We start from the raw sequence: 20,927 nt of genomic DNA on the forward strand, positions 1-20,927 counted from the left end.
GGAGTATTGACCTTCTGGGACATCAATATCCACATTTCTTGCCTTCTCTGGCATCAGCTTTCTTTATTTAAACCTGGTCACATAACTCATCACCATTTCTCAACAGATTGACACCTCTGACATGCATTTAACCTCTCTAGCTCGTCCCAGCCATCATCTCTGCCCTATAGGTTCTCCATTGACCAAATCTAGCATTGAAGATGCTGTAACAAGTACTCCCTCGGTTTCTATTTACGTTTCTCGTTTGATATGTCGGTATTATTCATAACATGAGATAAATTATTAATTTAGGTCTAATTTATAAGACTAAATATAGTCATGAGTGATCTTGTTAGATTCGTATTTATAAGTACCTAACTACGATGAAATTTTTATATTTAATTTCAATACGAAATTAAAAATATTAACGCCCAAAAACGCGTATTAGCAAGCGTTATAAAAGTAAACTGGAAAAGTTTCCGGTATCATGAGACGGAGGAAGTAACTAATACTCACGAGGCAACAAATACGACAAACTCTATATACAAACAACCATAATCAGTCGATCTATCACCACTAGATTACATTATTACTCGTAATTACAAGCAAAATCACAAGGGTGCAAAACATCCTAAACAATAGACATTATGCTGAACAGAAACGAAACATAACATACGATATTCGAGTGGAGTAATACAAACGATACCCTGGCTTCTTGAAGCAATTGTGCTGAGGTATATGTGGGTGTTGTGGAACACCTAACTTGTAACATCTGGGATTATCTGTGTAATTATTTGACTGATTAATGAATATTATATGAATTTTATATGAATTTCTGTGAATTAATTGGTTCCTGTTTTATTAATTTAGTTATGTATTTTTGATTAAATTTGAGGAATATCAATTTTTATATGTTCAGTACAAAATATAGCTTATTTAGATATTTTCATATCGATTTATGTATTGTCAGATGATTTTATATTGGATTTATGGATTTAATTATGTATATTTTAATTAATTATTAATTATTTTGATTTCTTTGAAAACCGTCAACCTACAACGGTACCGAGATTTTACTTCCCGAAAATTTCAACAAAATTCACCTTTAGCTTAATTTGAACATTCCGGACACTTTTCATGTTTTGACTTTTTCGATCCGGAGTACGGTTTGTTCCGGAGCCGGTCCGGCGGAGTTTTTCGGTATTAGATAATTATCTAGTTGTCTCGATAAACGTGAAATACAATATTTTATATTCATCCTTATCTTGTCATAATGACAGTGGGACCCGCGTACTAATGACGGATTAAAAAGCCCTGTTTTGATGATTATCTCGAAAACCGGTACCGATTGGACCCGTTTTATTAGTATAAAGCTATTAAACAGTGTATTTTCATGCCATATATGATCCAAAGGGGTACTAATTTTTCATAAGTATAAATATACTTAACTGTACTTTATTTTATTACGAAAATCATAAAACCAGTTAAAACCGAGAAATTCCCGAGAGAGTTCTTCGTGTTCTTGAGATTCAAACGAGGATTTGGACGCGTTATCGGACTCGGATTTTGACGTTCAAGGGCTCAAATTGAAGGTTTTAACAAGTAGAATCATAATCTAGCATCAAAATCAGTGCAGCAACATCAGGTGGGTGTGGATTTTGAGTTTTAAATTCGAAATAAATAGGCTTAAATTAGGGCTTTTTGATTTTGAAGTTGTTTGTGTGATTTGATGATTGTATGTGGTAGATAATCTTATCCTGATCATTTTGGTATATCATATGCTTGATTTGGAGTTCAATAACATAGTTAATTTTGAGGTTAAATTTCGAATTGAACAATTAGGGTTTATGAACGTTTGAATGTTCTAAATTGAAATTTGGGCGTTTGTAATCTAGGAAGCTAGGGGATGTGTGGTTAGTACCATTAGAAAGAGCACGAAGAGAGGAAGCTGTAGGTGGTGGTCGTGTGGCTGTGTGACCCCGGAATCGATCTCGCCGGAGTTTTGAAGCTCGACGGCGGCGTCGATTTTCCGGCGTTTATTCCGGCCAAACGGCTCAACCGTTGGTAAGTCTGAAAGTACCAATGGATTCCTGGGAGTAAATACAATAGATCTGCACCTTTCGAAGGTGTTCTGGGCGGCGTGGTGTAAATCCGGCAGAACGCCGGCGAAGTGCGACCGGAGGTGGTGACCGGAGGGTCAAACTACGGTTTGACCCCCCAACTTTCAGAGAAGATGCAATTACTTCCCCAGGTTTTAATTTTTGCAATTAAGTCACCCTGAAGGTTTTCAAACTTACGATTTAAACCTTAAACTCTCAAAATCTTTCAAAAGTTTTATTGATTTAATTTTTATTTCGAAAATTAAGTATTTTAATTTCAAAAATTGTTTTTAATTATTTATTAATTTAAAAATAAATCTGATTTAATTTATTAATTAATTTTAATTAGTAATTAATTATAATAATTAGTCAATTAATTTAATTATTAATTGATTAATTGTTTTAATTAATTATTAATTGATTTTAATTGATTTATTAATTAGATTTAATTATTTTAAATATTTTTAAATGACTTTAAAATTCCGAAAAATAGTTTCGAGCTTTAAAATATTATTTTAAAATATGATTGAAGCTCGTTAATTGATTTCAAATGAGTTCGGACTTGATTTCGGGTATTCAAAATTGATTATTTATTTATAAAATGATTCTTTGACCCGTTTTAATTCCGAAAAATGTTTAAAAATTCATAATAAATACCAGAAAAATCCGTTTGACTTCAAACTTCTTTTGAAAAATATATTTTATTAAATATTTTATGTGATATGTGCTATATGCTATCTGATTGACATGTTATGTGTCTACGTGATTGATATAACATTGTTTTTGACATATCTTTTGATCCGTAAATCGGATTTGGGTGAAACGAAGGGTAGATAGAAGCTCGTTTTGAATGTAAGATGATGAGAATAATATGAGATCACATATTGATAATTAGTTGTGATGATTAGCAGAGAAGCGAGGCGTAATAAAGGGGGAAAAGCAAGTGGATATAGAATAGTATATCGAGCAGGAGTGATTGAGATGTGAAATCGTCAGTATAAGGCAAGTTTCCTTGATACTTTCCTTCAATTATATAGATATGATCCTTAATGTGATTGCTTGGTGAGCTTTCTAATTCACTTCTGACATTGATCGAGCCATATTATGAATTGTTTGACTCATTGATTCTTGATCCATCAACCAGATTCCTTAACTACCACTTGAACTATTCATTCATTGATACTTGAACCCTTAATTGGATTCTTTGATACCTATTTTGAAACCTTATTCAATTGTAAACCTTCAAACTTCGAGATTTTTGAATAAATACCATATAAACCCCATTCCAATGTTTTGGCACACCCTTGATATCTCAACCAATTGACTGGAATTCAATTTTATCTGGAATACCATACACCTTACAATTTTTATTCCTTTTTAGTAACCTAATTTTCTTGGATTTGAAACCACCTTTTGACATGTGAATACTTTAATGAAACCAAAATCCTTCTTTCATACAAACCATGACTACTGTTTCATTTGAAATCCAGATATGCCACATCTGATCCTTTGACTCATGAAATTATTTTGATCATTATGCCAGAATATCTTTAAAGATGCTTATGAATTGAATTCTGTTCTATTTCAAAGTTTAATTATGTTCTTAATGATTCTGTTTATTGCATTATATTGTTATTCATCCTGATTCATAATAGAATTGGATAGTTTTTCTTAAATGGACCAAATGAATGGTCAGACCAGATGAGTGGTCGCTTTAGGCCAATGTGTGCCTTGGATCCAGTAAACGAGCATGGCGGGGCCTGCTCGGGGTTAGTGTCTGACTGATCAGCAGCCTAACCTTTGGTTTTTAAAAATAAAAATTAATATCCAATTCTAATTGAAATTCTAAAAAGAAACTTTGATATTGAGATTGATTCTCTTAAATACTGATTTCCATCACCTTTTGATAAATGTTTACATGGATATTGTTATACTTGCTGAGCTTGTTAGCTCACTCTTGCGAAACTCTATGTTCTTTCCAGTGAAAGCAGAGAAGGTTGGTAGCGATGACCCTCAGGCTAGTGGTAAGGCCAGGATTCCAGGCTGAGCGATGGAGAGCGCTATCAGCAGCACTTGGTTTTTATATATGTACTGTTTGAGTTTCGAGATGCGAACATTATGTAAGCTTGTAAGAATTGAATTTATATTTGGGATTTGGGTTTGTAATAAATAAAGTTATGCGGTGGCTTGTTTTATACTTTAACCTGTTGCGATCCATGGACAGTTAAGGGTCACTGCATATATTATTTTATTAAATACAGGTTATATTATGGTGTGGACCCCAAACTTCTGACCCGGGTTTGGAGGGCGCCACAGGTTGGTATCAGAGCGACAGGTTTAAGTTAATGAAACAAGCCTAGATTGTTAGGTTGGGTAGAAGTTTAAGATTAGAAATGAGTGATAGGTAGATAGAACGTTGAGAGGTTGAGAATTACTCGTAATAGATTTAGGATTGATGTTGGTAGTGGATGCAGATTCTCATACGTGTTTGTTCATGTTGATTCTCAGACTATCAGGCATGTCAGGCCCCAGTACCCCGGTTCATTCTGATCATTCAGAGTCGACAGTTGAGGGACTTCCACCCCGTCCAGGAGTTGTACCTATATCTCCACCCAGGGCACTTACACCCCCACCTGTAGCTGGACCTTCACGTCCACCTGGATACCCTCACAGTGGACAGACCCCTATTGCAGCTATACCACTTAGGGCTATACCCCCACCTGCACCTGAGATGCCCCCACCTGCTCCCATTGTACGACCTCCTATCCGTGGACCCCCACCAGAGCATGAGTCTTCAGGATTTTCAGGTGTCGGACCCTCTTATCCGCATTCCCCTCTTTCAGTACCCTATCACTATTATCAGGCACTTCTGATGCAGAGAGAGGAGCTATTGGGCCAGATTAGTGAGTTGACACAGGCGATGGGGGAGTTAGACCCTAGCAGGGCAGAGCGACAGCTGAGAGAGGAGATACGTGCTTTTAGGACAGAGGCAGTAGAGAGGTTATGTGGGATCACCGCACCACTTGGTACCCCTGGAGATATTATAGACTGGGCTCGTTGGGTCTTGGAGCGGCTGGACGTTATCGGAGGACCAGACTTTCCCTAGGTCTGGAGTGTATCAGATGTTGGAAATGATCAGTACTATAGTGAGTAGTGTGTATGATGCAGCATAGTGAGTAGTGTATCAGGTCAGCAGATTTTGACATGTACATATAGACTAGCGGAGCTGGCCAGATGATGTGTATGTGGTTATGATCATCAGCAGATTTTGACATGTATATAGACTAGCTGAGTTGACTGGATAGCCTTGTTGTTGCTGTTGTGTACTTTACTTTTGATAAAGCGCTTGACGCTTGTATCTCCAGCACTGACTTATATATATCAGCATCTTTTACTTTTCAGTCTTGTCCTTTACTTTATCGCACTTGCTTTACTTTACTTTACTTTCAGTACCGATCATAAACTCATGTGATAATATTGCAACCTTTCTTTTATTGTTTTACATTCTGTAAAGAAGCATGCAATTTATTTAGTTAAACAATTTCAAAAATGTTTTCAAAAATATATAATTATGTTTCCTTAAAAACCTTTTATAAAAAAAAAAAAAAGAAAATTTGATTCAAAACGACTAAGTGAATTGTTTCTTCTTTACAGAATGATTCCAACAAGACATACTCGTGTCAACAGTGATCCTGAAGGCACCAACAGCATCAATGATAACAATGATAACCAGAATGTCAACATAGGCCCAGTAGATCCTGCTGTGGCCCAACTGATTCAAATTTTGGCTCAACAAACTGCTCATCTTACCCGACAACAGCAACATCAAGAGAATCCTAGGGTAACTTTTAAAACTTTTCAGGCAGTTAACCCTCCAGAGTTTAAGGGCTCAGCAGATCCTGTTGCAGCCCAAACATGGCTAAAAGAAATGGAAAAGTGTTTTGAATTAGTTCCAGCAAGTGAGAATCAGAAAACAAAGTTTGCCAGTCATTACTTAAAGAATGAAGCAACGTATTGGTGGGAATCTGTGAAGAATATGGAAGGTACAGTTGAGATTACCTGGGAGAGGTTTAAGGAAGTGTTTTTAGAAAAGTATTTTCCTAGGTTTCTTCAGGACCAAATGGAGTTGAACTTTTTAGAGCTGAAACAAGGAAATATGTCTGTGGTTGAATATGAGAATAAGTTTGCAGAATTGGCTAGGTTTGTGCCAACTTATGTAGAGACAGATAGGCAGAAAGCAAAAAGGTTCCAACAAGGTTTGAAGCCTTGGATTAGAAGCAAGTTAGCTATTTTGCAATTGGAAACGTATGCGGCAGTGGTTGAGAAAGCAATGATTGCAGAGGCTGAGAATGAGTTGTTTCAGAAGTCTAAAGAGGATAAGAAGAGAAAGTCAGACAATAGAGGAGGATCAACCCATCAAGGGAAGTTTCAGAAGAAAGGAAAGTTTCAAGCAGGAGGAAATCCTAATTTTAAGAGGATAGCCAGTGGTGGACAAGGAGGACGTTTTCTTGCGGGAAGTCAGGCCAATCAGCAAAGGTCTTCAATGCCAGAATGTCAAACATGTGGCAAGAGACATGGAGGGGTATGTAACAAACTAAATGTGGTATGTTTTAAATGCAACCAGAAAGGACACTACTCTAGAGAATGTCAGAATCAGCCAGTGATAAAGGATCAGACCAATAGAGGCTCAACAAGTAAGACTTCAGCTATAGGATATACATGTTTTAAATGTGGAAAGCCAGGACACATGGCTAAGGACTGCAAGACACCAGCCCCTGTTAGCAATGCACTTAGAATCATGGGAACTGTTCCAGAAATGAATGAACCTCCTAGGGCAAGAGTCTTTGATATTTCAATGAAGGATGCTATTCAGGATGCCGATGTGGTGACAGGTACGCTTAATGTAAACTCTATAAATGCCAAGGTGTTAATTGATTCTGGAGCCACTAGATCATTTATTTCTCAAGCTTTTGTTGATAAGTTGAATTGTCCGGTTGAATTGTTGAATGAGGTTATGAATGTAGAACTAGCTAATCAGGATCGTATTTCTGTTAATCGAGTTTGCCCTGATTGTGAAATTGAGATTTTAGGAAATAAGTTTTATGCCGACTTGATACCTTTCAAGTTGGGGGAGTTTGATGTAATCCTAGGGATGGATTGGTTGTCTAAACATAGTGCGCAGATAGATTGTAAAAATAAGAAGGTAATATTAATGACACCAGAGGACAAGGTAATAACGTTTAGAGGACAAAAGCAAGTAAAGAAGTTTTTAACCATGATCCAAGCAAAGAGAATGTTACGACAAGGATGCGAAGCCTATATTGCTTATGTAATTGATAAAAGTCAGGAACCAGTAAAACTTGAAAATATTCCAGTAGTGAATGAATTTCCAGATGTGTTTCCGGATGAGTTACCAGGACTTCCTCCAGATAGAGAGATAGAATTTGCAATTGACTTAGCACCTGGAACGGAGCCAATATCCAAAGCCCCGTATAGGATGGCACCAGTAGAAATGAAAGAATTGGCAAAACAATTACAAGAGTTATTGGAGAAAGGAGTGATCAGACCTAGTGTATCCCCATGGGGAGCACCAGTGTTGTTTGTAAAGAAGAAGGATGGAAGTATGAGGTTATGTATAGATTACAGAGAGCTTAATAAGCTTACTATCAAGAATAAATATCCTTTACCCCGTATTGATGACTTGTTTGACCAGTTGAAAGGAGCAGAGTATTTCTCTAAGATTGACCTTAGGTCAGGATACCATCAGCTTAAGATCAAATCTGAGGATATACCTAAAACAGCTTTTAGAACAAGGTACGGTCACTATGAATTTTTAGTGATGGCTTTTGGATTAACGAATGCACCAGCAGCCTTTATGGATTTAATGAATAGAGTCTTTAAGAAGTATTTGGACAAGTTTGTGATTGTTTTTATAGATGATATTTTGATATATTCTAAGACATCTGAGGAGCATGCAGAACATTTAAGGACAGCCTTAGAGATATTAAGAAAGGAGAAATTGTATGCAAAGTTTTCTAAATGTGAATTTTGGTTACGAGAAGTTCAATTTCTAGGACACATAGTGAGTCGTGAAGGAATCAAGGTAGATCCAGCAAAGATTGAAGCTATAATGAATTGGGAAAGACCAAAGACCCCTACAGAGATCAGGAGTTTCTTGGGATTAGCAGGTTATTATAGAAGATTTGTACAGGATTTCTCAAGAATTGCAACCCCACTGACTAAGTTAACTAGAAAGAATGAGAAGTTCATATGGAATGAGAAGTGTGAGGAAAGTTTTCAGGAATTGAAGAAGAGATTAGTGTCAGCACCAGTATTGTCTCTTCCAGATGATCAAGGGAATTTTGTGATTTATAGTGATGCCTCGTATAAAGGATTAGGATGTGTATTGATGCAGCATGATAAAGTTATTGCGTATGCGTCTAGACAACTTAAACCTCATGAACAAAAGTACCCCACTCACGACCTGGAGTTAGCGGCTATTGTATTTGCATTGAAAATATGGAGACATTATCTGTACGGAGAAAGATGTGAGATTTATACAGATCATAAAAGTTTAAAGTACATCTTTACTCAGAAGGAGTTGAACATGAGACAAAGGAGATGGTTAGAGTTGATTAAGGATTATGATTGTACGATTAAGTATCATCCAGGAAAAGCCAATGTTGTAGCGGATGCTTTAAGTAGAAAGGAAAGATTAAATGTATTAACTGTGCCAGAGGAGTTGTATAAAGAATTCCAAAAGTTGGAAATTGAGGTAAGAATGCATGAACCATCAAAGATAGCGATGTATACCATGACCTTCCAACCAGAGCTATTAGAGAAGATTAAGAAGTGTCAGGAAGAGGTAATGGATCAGGATGTAAACAAGCTAGTGGGAGAAGAGTTATGTACACAGAAAGATGATCAAGGGATTCTTAGGTTTTCTTCCAGGATATGGATTCCACCGGTAACAGAATTAAAGAATGACATCTTGCAGGAAGCACACAATTCTAAGTATTCAATTCATCCAGGCAGCACTAAAATGTATAGAGATTTAAAGGAGAATTATTGGTGGCCAGACATGAAAAGAGAGATTGCAGAATGGGTAAGTAAATGTTATACGTGTCAAAAAGTGAAAGCAGAACACCAGAGACCAAGTGGATTATTGCAACCTTTAGAGATTCCAGAATGGAAGTGGGAACATATTGCTATGGATTTCATTGTAGGATTACCAAGGACTAAAGCAAACCATGATGCCATTTGGGTTATAGTAGATAGACTAACCAAGTCAGCGCATTTTCTGCCGATTAATGAGAGATTCTCTTTGGATAAACTAGTTCATATGTACTTGAAAGAGATTGTCGTTCGTCATGGAGTCCCCGTATCTATTGTATCAGATAGAGATCCAAGATTTAATTCGAGATTTTGGAAAAGTTTTCAAGAATGCTTGGGCACTAAATTGAATATGAGTACGGCATATCATCCACAAACAGACGGCCAAAGTGAGAGAACGATTCAGACGATCGAAGACATGCTACGTGTTTGCGCAATCGATTTCAAAGGCAATTGGGACGAGCATCTACCTTTAGTGGAATTTGCATACAATAATAGTTATCACGCAAGTATTGGGATGCCTCCTTATGAAGCTCTTTATGGACGTAAATGTCGATCACCAGTATACTGGGATGAAGTCGGAGAACGCAAAGTACTTGGACCGGAATTAGTACAACAAACAAAGGAAGTAGTTGAAATTATTCAGAAACGACTAATTGCAGCACAGAGTCGTCAACGAAATTATGCAGATCAATTCCGGAAGAACGTGGAATTTGAAGACGGAGAAGCAGTGTTACTGAAGGTGTCACCATGGAAAGGACTCTCCAGATTCGGAAAGAAAGGCAAGCTTAGTCCCCGATACGTGGGGCCATTTGAAATTTTGAGACGTGTAGGCAAAGTAGCGTACGAATTGGCGTTACCCCCGCAAATGGAGCACATTCATAACGTCTTTCATGTATCGATGCTCAAGAAGTATAATTCAGATTCAAAGCATGTGATAGAATATGAGCCAGTAGAACTCGAGACGGATTTATCGTATGTAGAAATGCCAGTGGAAATCCTAGATAGAAAAGAGAAGGTGTTAAGAAACAAGGTAGTGAAATTAGTAAGAGTGTTGTGGAGAAACCCAAAGGTTGAAGAATCAACCTGGGAATTAGAAAGTGATATGCGTGAAAAGTACCCTCATTTGTTCACCTAAGTGATTCTGAGGACAGAATCCTTTTAAGGGGGGGAGGATGTAACATCTGGGATTATCTGTGTAATTATTTGACTGATTAATGAATATTATATGAATTTTATATGAATTTCTGTGAATTAATTGGTTCCTGTTTTATTAATTTAGTTATGTATTTTTGATTAAATTTGAGGAATATCAATTTTTATATGTTCAGTACAAAATATAGCTTATTTAGATATTTTCATATCGATTTATGTATTGTCAGATGATTTTATATTGGATTTATGGATTTAATTATGTATATTTTAATTAATTATTAATTATTTTGATTTCTTTGAAAACCGTCAACCTACAACGGTACCGAGATTTTACTTCCCGAAAATTTCAACAAAATTCACCTTTAGCTTAATTTGAACATTCCGGACACTTTTCATGTTTTGACTTTTTCGATCCGGAGTACGGTTTGTTCCGGAGCCGGTCCGGCGGAGTTTTTCGGTATTAGATAATTATCTAGTTGTCTCGATAAACGTGAAATACAATATTTTATATTCATCCTTATCTTGTCATAATGACAGTGGGACCCGCGTACTAATGACGGATTAAAAAGCCCTGTTTTGATGATTATCTCGAAAACCGGTACCGATTGGACCCGTTTTATTAGTATAAAGCTATTAAACAGTGTATTTTCATGCCATATATGATCCAAAGGGGTACTAATTTTTCATAAGTATAAATATACTTAACTGTACTTTATTTTATTACGAAAATCATAAAACCAGTTAAAACCGAGAAATTCCCGAGAGAGTTCTTCGTGTTCTTGAGATTCAAACGAGGATTTGGACGCGTTATCGGACTCGGATTTTGACGTTCAAGGGCTCAAATTGAAGGTTTTAACAAGTAGAATCATAATCTAGCATCAAAATCAGTGCAGCAACATCAGGTGGGTGTGGATTTTGAGTTTTAAATTCGAAATAAATAGGCTTAAATTAGGGCTTTTTGATTTTGAAGTTGTTTGTGTGATTTGATGATTGTATGTGGTAGATAATCTTATCCTGATCATTTTGGTATATCATATGCTTGATTTGGAGTTCAATAACATAGTTAATTTTGAGGTTAAATTTCGAATTGAACAATTAGGGTTTATGAACGTTTGAATGTTCTAAATTGAAATTTGGGCGTTTGTAATCTAGGAAGCTAGGGGATGTGTGGTTAGTACCATTAGAAAGAGCACGAAGAGAGGAAGCTGTAGGTGGTGGTCGTGTGGCTGTGTGACCCCGGAATCGATCTCGCCGGAGTTTTGAAGCTCGACGGCGGCGTCGATTTTCCGGCGTTTATTCCGGCCAAACGGCTCAACCGTTGGTAAGTCTGAAAGTACCAATGGATTCCTGGGAGTAAATACAATAGATCTGCACCTTTCGAAGGTGTTCTGGGCGGCGTGGTGTAAATCCGGCAGAACGCCGGCGAAGTGCGACCGGAGGTGGTGACCGGAGGGTCAAACTACGGTTTGACCCCCCAACTTTCAGAGAAGATGCAATTACTTCCCCAGGTTTTAATTTTTGCAATTAAGTCACCCTGAAGGTTTTCAAACTTACGATTTAAACCTTAAACTCTCAAAATCTTTCAAAAGTTTTATTGATTTAATTTTTATTTCGAAAATTAAGTATTTTAATTTCAAAAATTGTTTTTAATTATTTATTAATTTAAAAATAAATCTGATTTAATTTATTAATTAATTTTAATTAGTAATTAATTATAATAATTAGTCAATTAATTTAATTATTAATTGATTAATTGTTTTAATTAATTATTAATTGATTTTAATTGATTTATTAATTAGATTTAATTATTTTAAATATTTTTAAATGACTTTAAAATTCCGAAAAATAGTTTCGAGCTTTAAAATATTATTTTAAAATATGATTGAAGCTCGTTAATTGATTTCAAATGAGTTCGGACTTGATTTCGGGTATTCAAAATTGATTATTTATTTATAAAATGATTCTTTGACCCGTTTTAATTCCGAAAAATGTTTAAAAATTCATAATAAATACCAGAAAAATCCGTTTGACTTCAAACTTCTTTTGAAAAATATATTTTATTAAATATTTTATGTGATATGTGCTATATGCTATCTGATTGACATGTTATGTGTCTACGTGATTGATATAACATTGTTTTTGACATATCTTTTGATCCGTAAATCGGATTTGGGTGAAACGAAGGGTAGATAGAAGCTCGTTTTGAATGTAAGATGATGAGAATAATATGAGATCACATATTGATAATTAGTTGTGATGATTAGCAGAGAAGCGAGGCGTAATAAAGGGGGAAAAGCAAGTGGATATAGAATAGTATATCGAGCAGGAGTGATTGAGATGTGAAATCGTCAGTATAAGGCAAGTTTCCTTGATACTTTCCTTCAATTATATAGATATGATCCTTAATGTGATTGCTTGGTGAGCTTTCTAATTCACTTCTGACATTGATCGAGCCATATTATGAATTGTTTGACTCATTGATTCTTGATCCATCAACCAGATTCCTTAACTACCACTTGAACTATTCATTCATTGATACTTGAACCCTTAATTGGATTCTTTGATACCTATTTTGAAACCTTATTCAATTGTAAACCTTCAAACTTCGAGATTTTTGAATAAATACCATATAAACCCCATTCCAATGTTTTGGCACACCCTTGATATCTCAACCAATTGACTGGAATTCAATTTTATCTGGAATACCATACACCTTACAATTTTTATTCCTTTTTAGTAACCTAATTTTCTTGGATTTGAAACCACCTTTTGACATGTGAATACTTTAATGAAACCAAAATCCTTCTTTCATACAAACCATGACTACTGTTTCATTTGAAATCCAGATATGCCACATCTGATCCTTTGACTCATGAAATTATTTTGATCATTATGCCAGAATATCTTTAAAGATGCTTATGAATTGAATTCTGTTCTATTTCAAAGTTTAATTATGTTCTTAATGATTCTGTTTATTGCATTATATTGTTATTCATCCTGATTCATAATAGAATTGGATAGTTTTTCTTAAATGGACCAAATGAATGGTCAGACCAGATGAGTGGTCGCTTTAGGCCAATGTGTGCCTTGGATCCAGTAAACGAGCATGGCGGGGCCTGCTCGGGGTTAGTGTCTGACTGATCAGCAGCCTAACCTTTGGTTTTTAAAAATAAAAATTAATATCCAATTCTAATTGAAATTCTAAAAAGAAACTTTGATATTGAGATTGATTCTCTTAAATACTGATTTCCATCACCTTTTGATAAATGTTTACATGGATATTGTTATACTTGCTGAGCTTGTTAGCTCACTCTTGCGAAACTCTATGTTCTTTCCAGTGAAAGCAGAGAAGGTTGGTAGCGATGACCCTCAGGCTAGTGGTAAGGCCAGGATTCCAGGCTGAGCGATGGAGAGCGCTATCAGCAGCACTTGGTTTTTATATATGTACTGTTTGAGTTTCGAGATGCGAACATTATGTAAGCTTGTAAGAATTGAATTTATATTTGGGATTTGGGTTTGTAATAAATAAAGTTATGCGGTGGCTTGTTTTATACTTTAACCTGTTGCGATCCATGGACAGTTAAGGGTCACTGCATATATTATTTTATTAAATACAGGTTATATTATGGTGTGGACCCCAAACTTCTGACCCGGGTTTGGAGGGCGCCACATAACTTCCCACTTTTTTTTTTATATAAATTGAGCTAAGCTTATTTACATGCGTAATTGGATGCATAAGTTGGGAGTGACTTTTCAGCCTTTTTAAGTCAGAAGTTGGAAGTTAGAAATGGTAGTTTTTTTGAGCTTTTTTTTCGTGATTTGCATTTTTATGAAGTTTTTAAATTTTTAATATGTAATAAATTTTATTTATTAATAATGTTTCTTGTATTTTTATAATTTGAATTTTTTTTCTAATTTATAAATTTAAATTACCAAACACTCAATTGATTTATAAGTGAAGTTATCCAAACACTTTTGATAACTTATAAATTAAGTTTACTTATCACGTATTATTCTCTTCTTTATTTTAAGCAATATGTCACTTTTTTAAGTTAAACACCTAACGGCCCCGTACATCTCTTCCTTTAAGCCCAGAAATTACTCAAACGTAACTGATATTTTGTAATATGCCGTAATTTGGGATTCTACCACTCTTACTTCTACTAAAAGTCTAAAACTTATAAGCACTATTGCCATGCACTATAGTAGTATCTTTTAAATCTTTTATATTTTGTTGTCTTTCTAAAATTATTATATGCGGACCCAAACGGATGGTAGCCGTTTGGTCAAGTAAAAATCATTAAAGAAAATAAAATTATTTTGGTCCAACTCTCCTATTATTTAGACATAAAGTAAAGCAAGAAATCTTCTACCAAACAACGCACTTGCAATGTCTTTAATTAAACAGAACTATACTGTCAAATGCGCTTTAGAAAATCAATTTTGGCTCATACACGTGTTGGTATGAAAAGGTAAATGGACGCAGAAAAACTAAAAAAGTACTCCCTCCGTCCCACCCAATTCTTTACATTGGGTTTGGGCAGGGAGGTTAAGAAATATGTATAAAGTAGTAAAAAAGAGAAAAAAAAGTGGGTGAAGTGGTGGGACCCACTGATTTTTAATATATAAAAGAGAGATAGTGGAGTAAAAATAGTGTGAAAAGGGAGGAAAAGTGGGAAAGTGGTGGGACCCATTAACTATTTTAGGAAAGTTTTGTAATGTAAAGAAATGGGTGGGACGGCCAAATAAGGAAACTGTAAAAGAACCTAGTGGGACGGAGGGAGTAAATGATGAGAGCAACTTCGAGGCAGCTTCACGTCGGAGCACTAGTTCTCTATGCCGAACTATTTGTTTATGTGTTTTGATTGACTAACAATCCACTGTTAGGTGAAAGCGATCATTTTTATTATTTTATATGTTGATTATATTATCATACTATGTGTTTAGAGTATATAGGTGAGCATTGAACATATTAAATATTTTGAAATTATAAAAAATTAATTCCAGTTATGCATGCTACACTTTGTTACTTCTGGGATTTAAGTTTTGCGCGTGCATCTCCTCCCGGTACCATAGAATAACTGCTGCTCCCGTGACTGATTGTTTCTTGATCTTTTTTTTTTTTTGACAAATTGATCTTCTTTTTTATGTATAGGATGATGGCCTTTTTCTTTTATTAATAATAAGATCATGTACGGGAGAAAAGAGAATAATAACTTAAGTTTTATAAACAAACTCTGAGAGTTTTATAACAATTTTATTTAAATCAACGATTTTCTTTTTTCTTCATACAAAGAGTCTCATAGAGATATTATAGGGATAATTTTATCATAATATTTTTTTTATTATATTTCATTTTTCAAATATCTTCTTAATATTTTCATTATGAATTTTTTCTTTCATTTTATTTTTGTATTCCACTAGTTATCTCTATCCTCCACTACTTCCTATCCCCTATACCGATTATCTCGTGTCTTAGTGATTTTTCATCCTATTAATTCACAAAATTTTATCATTTTTTGGATTTGCATATATCAATTTATTATTTTAATTAAAAACTTCTCTTAATATATATTTAATATTTATATTTATTTTATATATAATACTAGGTGTGAGAAAAAACCGAATAAAATCGAAACCGCTAAAAGTCGAACCATATAAAATTGAACCGAAACCGAAAATTTAATAACCAAACCCGAAACCGTTATTCGGTTCCGATTATAACTAGAAATCGATCCGAAAAAAAATCGAACCAATCTAAATTTTAAAACAACTAAATATATATATATATATATATATATATATATATATATATATATATATATATATATATATATAAAAGAAAGTTCTATGAAGACCATATTTTTTGGAGGCTTTAGAGACTTAATCACAACTATCCATATTTTACACATCGAAGGGCTGCAGATATTTGTCCTGCACATTCGTTTTATCTCCCTATCCTATCATGCAAATCTAAATCGGTGAATGTATACATTGAATTTTAATAATTATCGATTTAAAACACACCACGTACAATTTCAAAATATCCTAAATCTTCTAAAATGCACATGTTTAATTTTAATTTATAAAACTTAAAGTCAAATTATGTTTGTCATTTTGCGAATTTAAATTATAAGTAAGAAATCTATACTATACTATTGAAACTGAAACATTATAATTTTGCCTTGTATTTGGGCGTGCAGACCTTCTTAATTCATAAGTCTTCTTAATTTATAACATGATTTAATGGTTCTTTTCCTTTTTTTATAATTCAACCTTTTTTTATAATTCTGTCAAAAAAAAAAAAAAAAAAAACCTTTTTTTATAATTCAAAAAATTTCAACGTTCTCATTAAACATAAATTTTTTGGGCCAATTTTTAATTAACCGTTTAATATACTTAACAATATGAACTTATTCAACATTGTTAAATATATTTTACGATATTATTAGAAATGACCTATTAAAAGTGTGGTTGGTCAATATTTGGGTCTGCGGGCTTTCTTAATAAAAACAGGTTTTAATGAGTCTTTTAATTATAACTAAAACATTATCTACTATTACAAATATTGTAATATTATATATAAAAATATTATTTTGTCCCACCAAAACTTACTGAAACTTTATAGAGGGGATAATTTTATCCCATGAAAGCTAAACTTTACAAATGACACTATCACAACTTATAAATCACTCAGTATAGTAATATTAATCTGATTTAAAATAAAATTTACTCGAATACTTGCCTTTTTTTATCTAATACAATTTCTCGAGTATTTTTTGGTGACTTATATTTTGGATTTCTATATGCAGGCCGTCCTTTTCTTTATCATAAGACTTTCACGTCAACAAATTATATCAAAATACAATATCGAAAGGATCAGAAGAGTTTGTTTCATACATGAAAATCCTTCATCTAATCAGAGGCCATGCCGGCGACACGTCCCATATAAATTTAGATACAAAATTTTGATGTTTGAAAAAACACTCGAAAAAGAAAAAATTCGCGGAACTAAAAAGAAAAGGAGAATTTTCATTCAACAAATTCTATTGACTAACTAAAAGTCTTGTAGAGATGGTCCCGAAAATTTAGTCAATAAAATTTTAATGATTGAAAAGAAAACCGATATGAAAGACACAAATTCTGTGGAAAGGAAAAATGATATAGAGAAAAAGAAAAAAGGAGGAAGGAACGAAAATAAAGAAGGAGAAAAAAAAAAGGAAGAAAGAAAAAAGGAATCAAGAACAAAGACTTATATCAAGCACGAAAACAAAGTCATCAAAAGACATAGTCGTTAATAATTTATATCAAGCACGAAAACAAAGTCATCAAAAGACATAATCGTTAATTAACGACAAAACAAAATCGTAATATATGATTAGAAAGCTGTCAACTATGACACTACCTTCAAAGAAACACAATAGTGAAACTGAAGACGCAAAAAGCCTATAACACAAGTTACAACAATGTCTTATATGTATATAACTATAAACGAATCACAAAATCAATTAAAAAAATATATATCCCGTTACAAAGGACAACTACGACAAATATATTGAAAACAACTAAGACAAAAGATTTTGAACTCATATAATTATCCTGGGTCAATTCACATGATCGTTAACTTACCGAATATAAATAAATGTAGACTACGAATACAATTAAAACTGAATTATAGTCGCATGACTCGTCATTTACTCATCCCAATTGATTTATCATCAAATCAAAATTTTGAAAATTCAACAGATCTAACATTCAAGAATAGATATTGAGGAGTATAATTAAAAAACACAAAAATAAATCAAAACAAAAAAAAAACTGAATTGAACTTTCCACTGGTGAAAACTGATCGAAGCTCGAAAACCGGCTAGAAAAAGGAGAGTCCTATGTACACTATCCTAATCAAAAATCAAAGTTGGAATAAAATAACGCGTTTAAATTTTCAAAAATAATACTCTCTTTATCCTCTTAGTAGTATATATTAGTGGACAGGTACGCGACAGTCGACACATACTTTAATGCTTCCGTAAAGTTTAGTTTTGTAACTTATTTTTAGATTTTTTTCTGAATAAAAATTTAACATCTAAACTTTTATTTAGAAAAAAAATCTTAAAATAAGTTACTGAGACTGTCTTTAAAAGGAACATTAAGGTGCGTGTTGAGCAGTGTAAAAAAGCGTGTAGAATTGAACGCGGAAATTAGGGAATATACAGAATTTGAGCCAAAAAATTACTGGGAACAAAACAAATTTTGGGGGGTGTTTGGTCAGGTTTAAAAGTCCCGCTTTTGGGGTTTATAAGTTAAAAACACTTAGGGGTCGTTTGGTTCATGGATATGTGGAATCAGGTATGGGGTTTGTCCATTCCAAACCCATACCTGGTGTTTGGTTGATAAAAATATAATCTCAAACCCATACCTTAAACCCACAAGGTATGAGTTTTTGATACCTAGGTGGGGAGGTGGGTATGAGATGGAGGTATGGGTATCCATTCATTTTTGATTTTTTTTGTCTCTATTTAAGTAATCAAATATTAATGTTTTATACAAAATTAAATCAATGATGCAAAAATATATAACAATAATAATTTTATTAATTTTTTCAATTAATATAAATTAATAACTTATTTTTTATAAAAATTGCATATATTGATTCCAGCACTCAACCAAACACATGATATCATATATGATACCTCAAACCCATACCAGCTTAACCCGATTCCTCATTCCAACCCGATACCACTCTTCGAACCAAACGACCCCTTATTCATACCCGTTTGTTAAAAAGTCTAGAAGTACCTATAACAAGTTTAGAATTCTAATTTTTGTTTCATTACTTTCGCTTGTTTTCCAAACACTTTAATCCTAATCACCTATAAATCTTAACTTATTACTAACTTCTATTTCGTTTCGTATCTTTATTTTTAAGTAAAAAGCATTTATTTTAAATTCACCCGAAGAATATTGGTTCAAACTCTTCTGACAAATACACACTCTTCTCAGAAAACTCCTACATTCAAACTGTTATTGTCAATCAATGAAAGTTTAATTCTAATTTTAAAGAGAAGATAAACAAATTCCACTGGTGGGGGTTGTTAGTGGGTGGTGACTCTTTATAACTCACGTATAATGATATCATCTGATGAGGTCACTTTTCAGCCGACGGTGATGTCATTGAATCGTCTCATCCAACGGTTGAAAGCTATCGGCTTTCAGTATTAAAAAGACCTCCCAACTAGGAGTATTATATTAACGAAACCAAGAATAAAGTAGTGAAACAACAAAGCAAGAGCCTCGTACCCATATTTATTTCTCCTTCCGCGTTACAATAATATAACAGAAAATTTCTTGCCATGGATGGCAGCCAGAGAAAACGAAAGAAATCAAGGTCCGGCAACGTTGACGGTAATACTAGACGGCATAAGAAAGAGGCCACGACAACGATAACAACAACGACAACAACAACAACAACTCCACCGCCCACGGAGGAGGAAGTAGACGAGTTCTTTACCATATTGAACCGCATGCGCGTCACGGCGAAGTATTTGAAGAGTAGCAAAAGTGCTAACGCTAACAACGACGGTGATGTTATTTTTCCAGCAACAGAATTACCGGTTCTACATGAAGCAAAGGTTGAGGTTAAAGTAGGCGATGCTAATTTGGTCTTGGACTTGAATTCTCTCCCGGACGGCGAGATTAATAGTGATTAACTCACATCTGTTGATGCTAATTATTCATGTATGCCACTCCTTTGTTATATTTGTTTATGACAATTCTACCTTTATTATGTTTTAGACTTATGCTTGGTGAAAATCGAACTGCAAGGATCTAATGGAAAAAGTATATACTCCTCTTCTCTGTCAAAAAAAAAAAGAGTATATACTCCTTTTCAATCTTTAAACTGATTAATTCAACATCTATTTTTATAATAATACTTTTAATAATTTCCTCTTTGTTGTTTTGAAATTATATATCTTTAAATTAATATATTATTTATACATTGCATAATCTCTTACAAATGATATATTAACATATCATATATCGCTCAAATGTTATCATTAATTTTCTAATACCCTATCTGTTTTAAAATATAGGTCGTCGTTTGATTTTTTCGTATAAAAATTTATCTGTTGTAGTCGTATAACTAAAATAATTATTCTTAAAATTTTTATTATTTAAATTATAATATTAATCATATATTCTTATTCATAGATATTTAATAGATAATAGTTATACGGTTCAAAATTTTAAAAATATATATCAGAAAATCAAGGACTTACTCCCTCCGTCCCTCTCCTCTCAGTAGTTTATGTATACTGTTTGCACGCATTTCGAGGCTCATATAAAGTATAGTTTTATAATTTTTTTTTAAATTTATTTTTTTTGAATAAAAATTTAAACATCAAATTTTTATTCAGAAGAAAAAAAATTAAAAATATATTATAAAAATATATTTTAAATGAGCATAGAAATCATGCCAAAAAGTAATACAATGAGAGGTATGGACTATGGAGGGAGGAAGTATATTTTAAACTAACAGAATTATTAGCGTCTGGCAGAACATAAAAAGGAGAAAAAGTGGGG

General features: G+C 33.7%; 1 protein-coding gene across 1 annotated transcript; it reads left to right on the forward strand.

Annotated features, from left to right (window-relative positions):
• The first annotated feature begins 1,319 nt into the window (after nt 1-1,319).
• Nucleotides 1,320-5,356, forward strand: LOC135152431 (pollen-specific leucine-rich repeat extensin-like protein 3). Its single transcript, XM_064092740.1, has 2 exons — nt 1,320-1,624; nt 4,061-5,356. The coding sequence occupies exon 2, from the start codon at nt 4,534-4,536 to the stop codon at nt 5,182-5,184; it is 651 nt and encodes a 216-aa protein (XP_063948810.1). The 5' UTR covers nt 1,320-1,624; nt 4,061-4,533; the 3' UTR covers nt 5,185-5,356.
• The last annotated feature ends 15,571 nt before the right edge of the window (nt 5,357-20,927 follow it).

This window comes from Daucus carota, chromosome 4, assembly GCF_001625215.2.
Source record: "Daucus carota subsp. sativus chromosome 4, DH1 v3.0, whole genome shotgun sequence".
In the NCBI taxonomy this organism is placed as follows: domain Eukaryota; kingdom Viridiplantae; phylum Streptophyta; class Magnoliopsida; order Apiales; family Apiaceae; genus Daucus; species Daucus carota.

Coding starts and splice junctions, on each gene's coding strand:
- LOC135152431 (XM_064092740.1), top strand. CDS start 4,534: ATGTTGGTAGTGGATGCAGATTCTCATACGTGTTTGTTCATGTTGATT.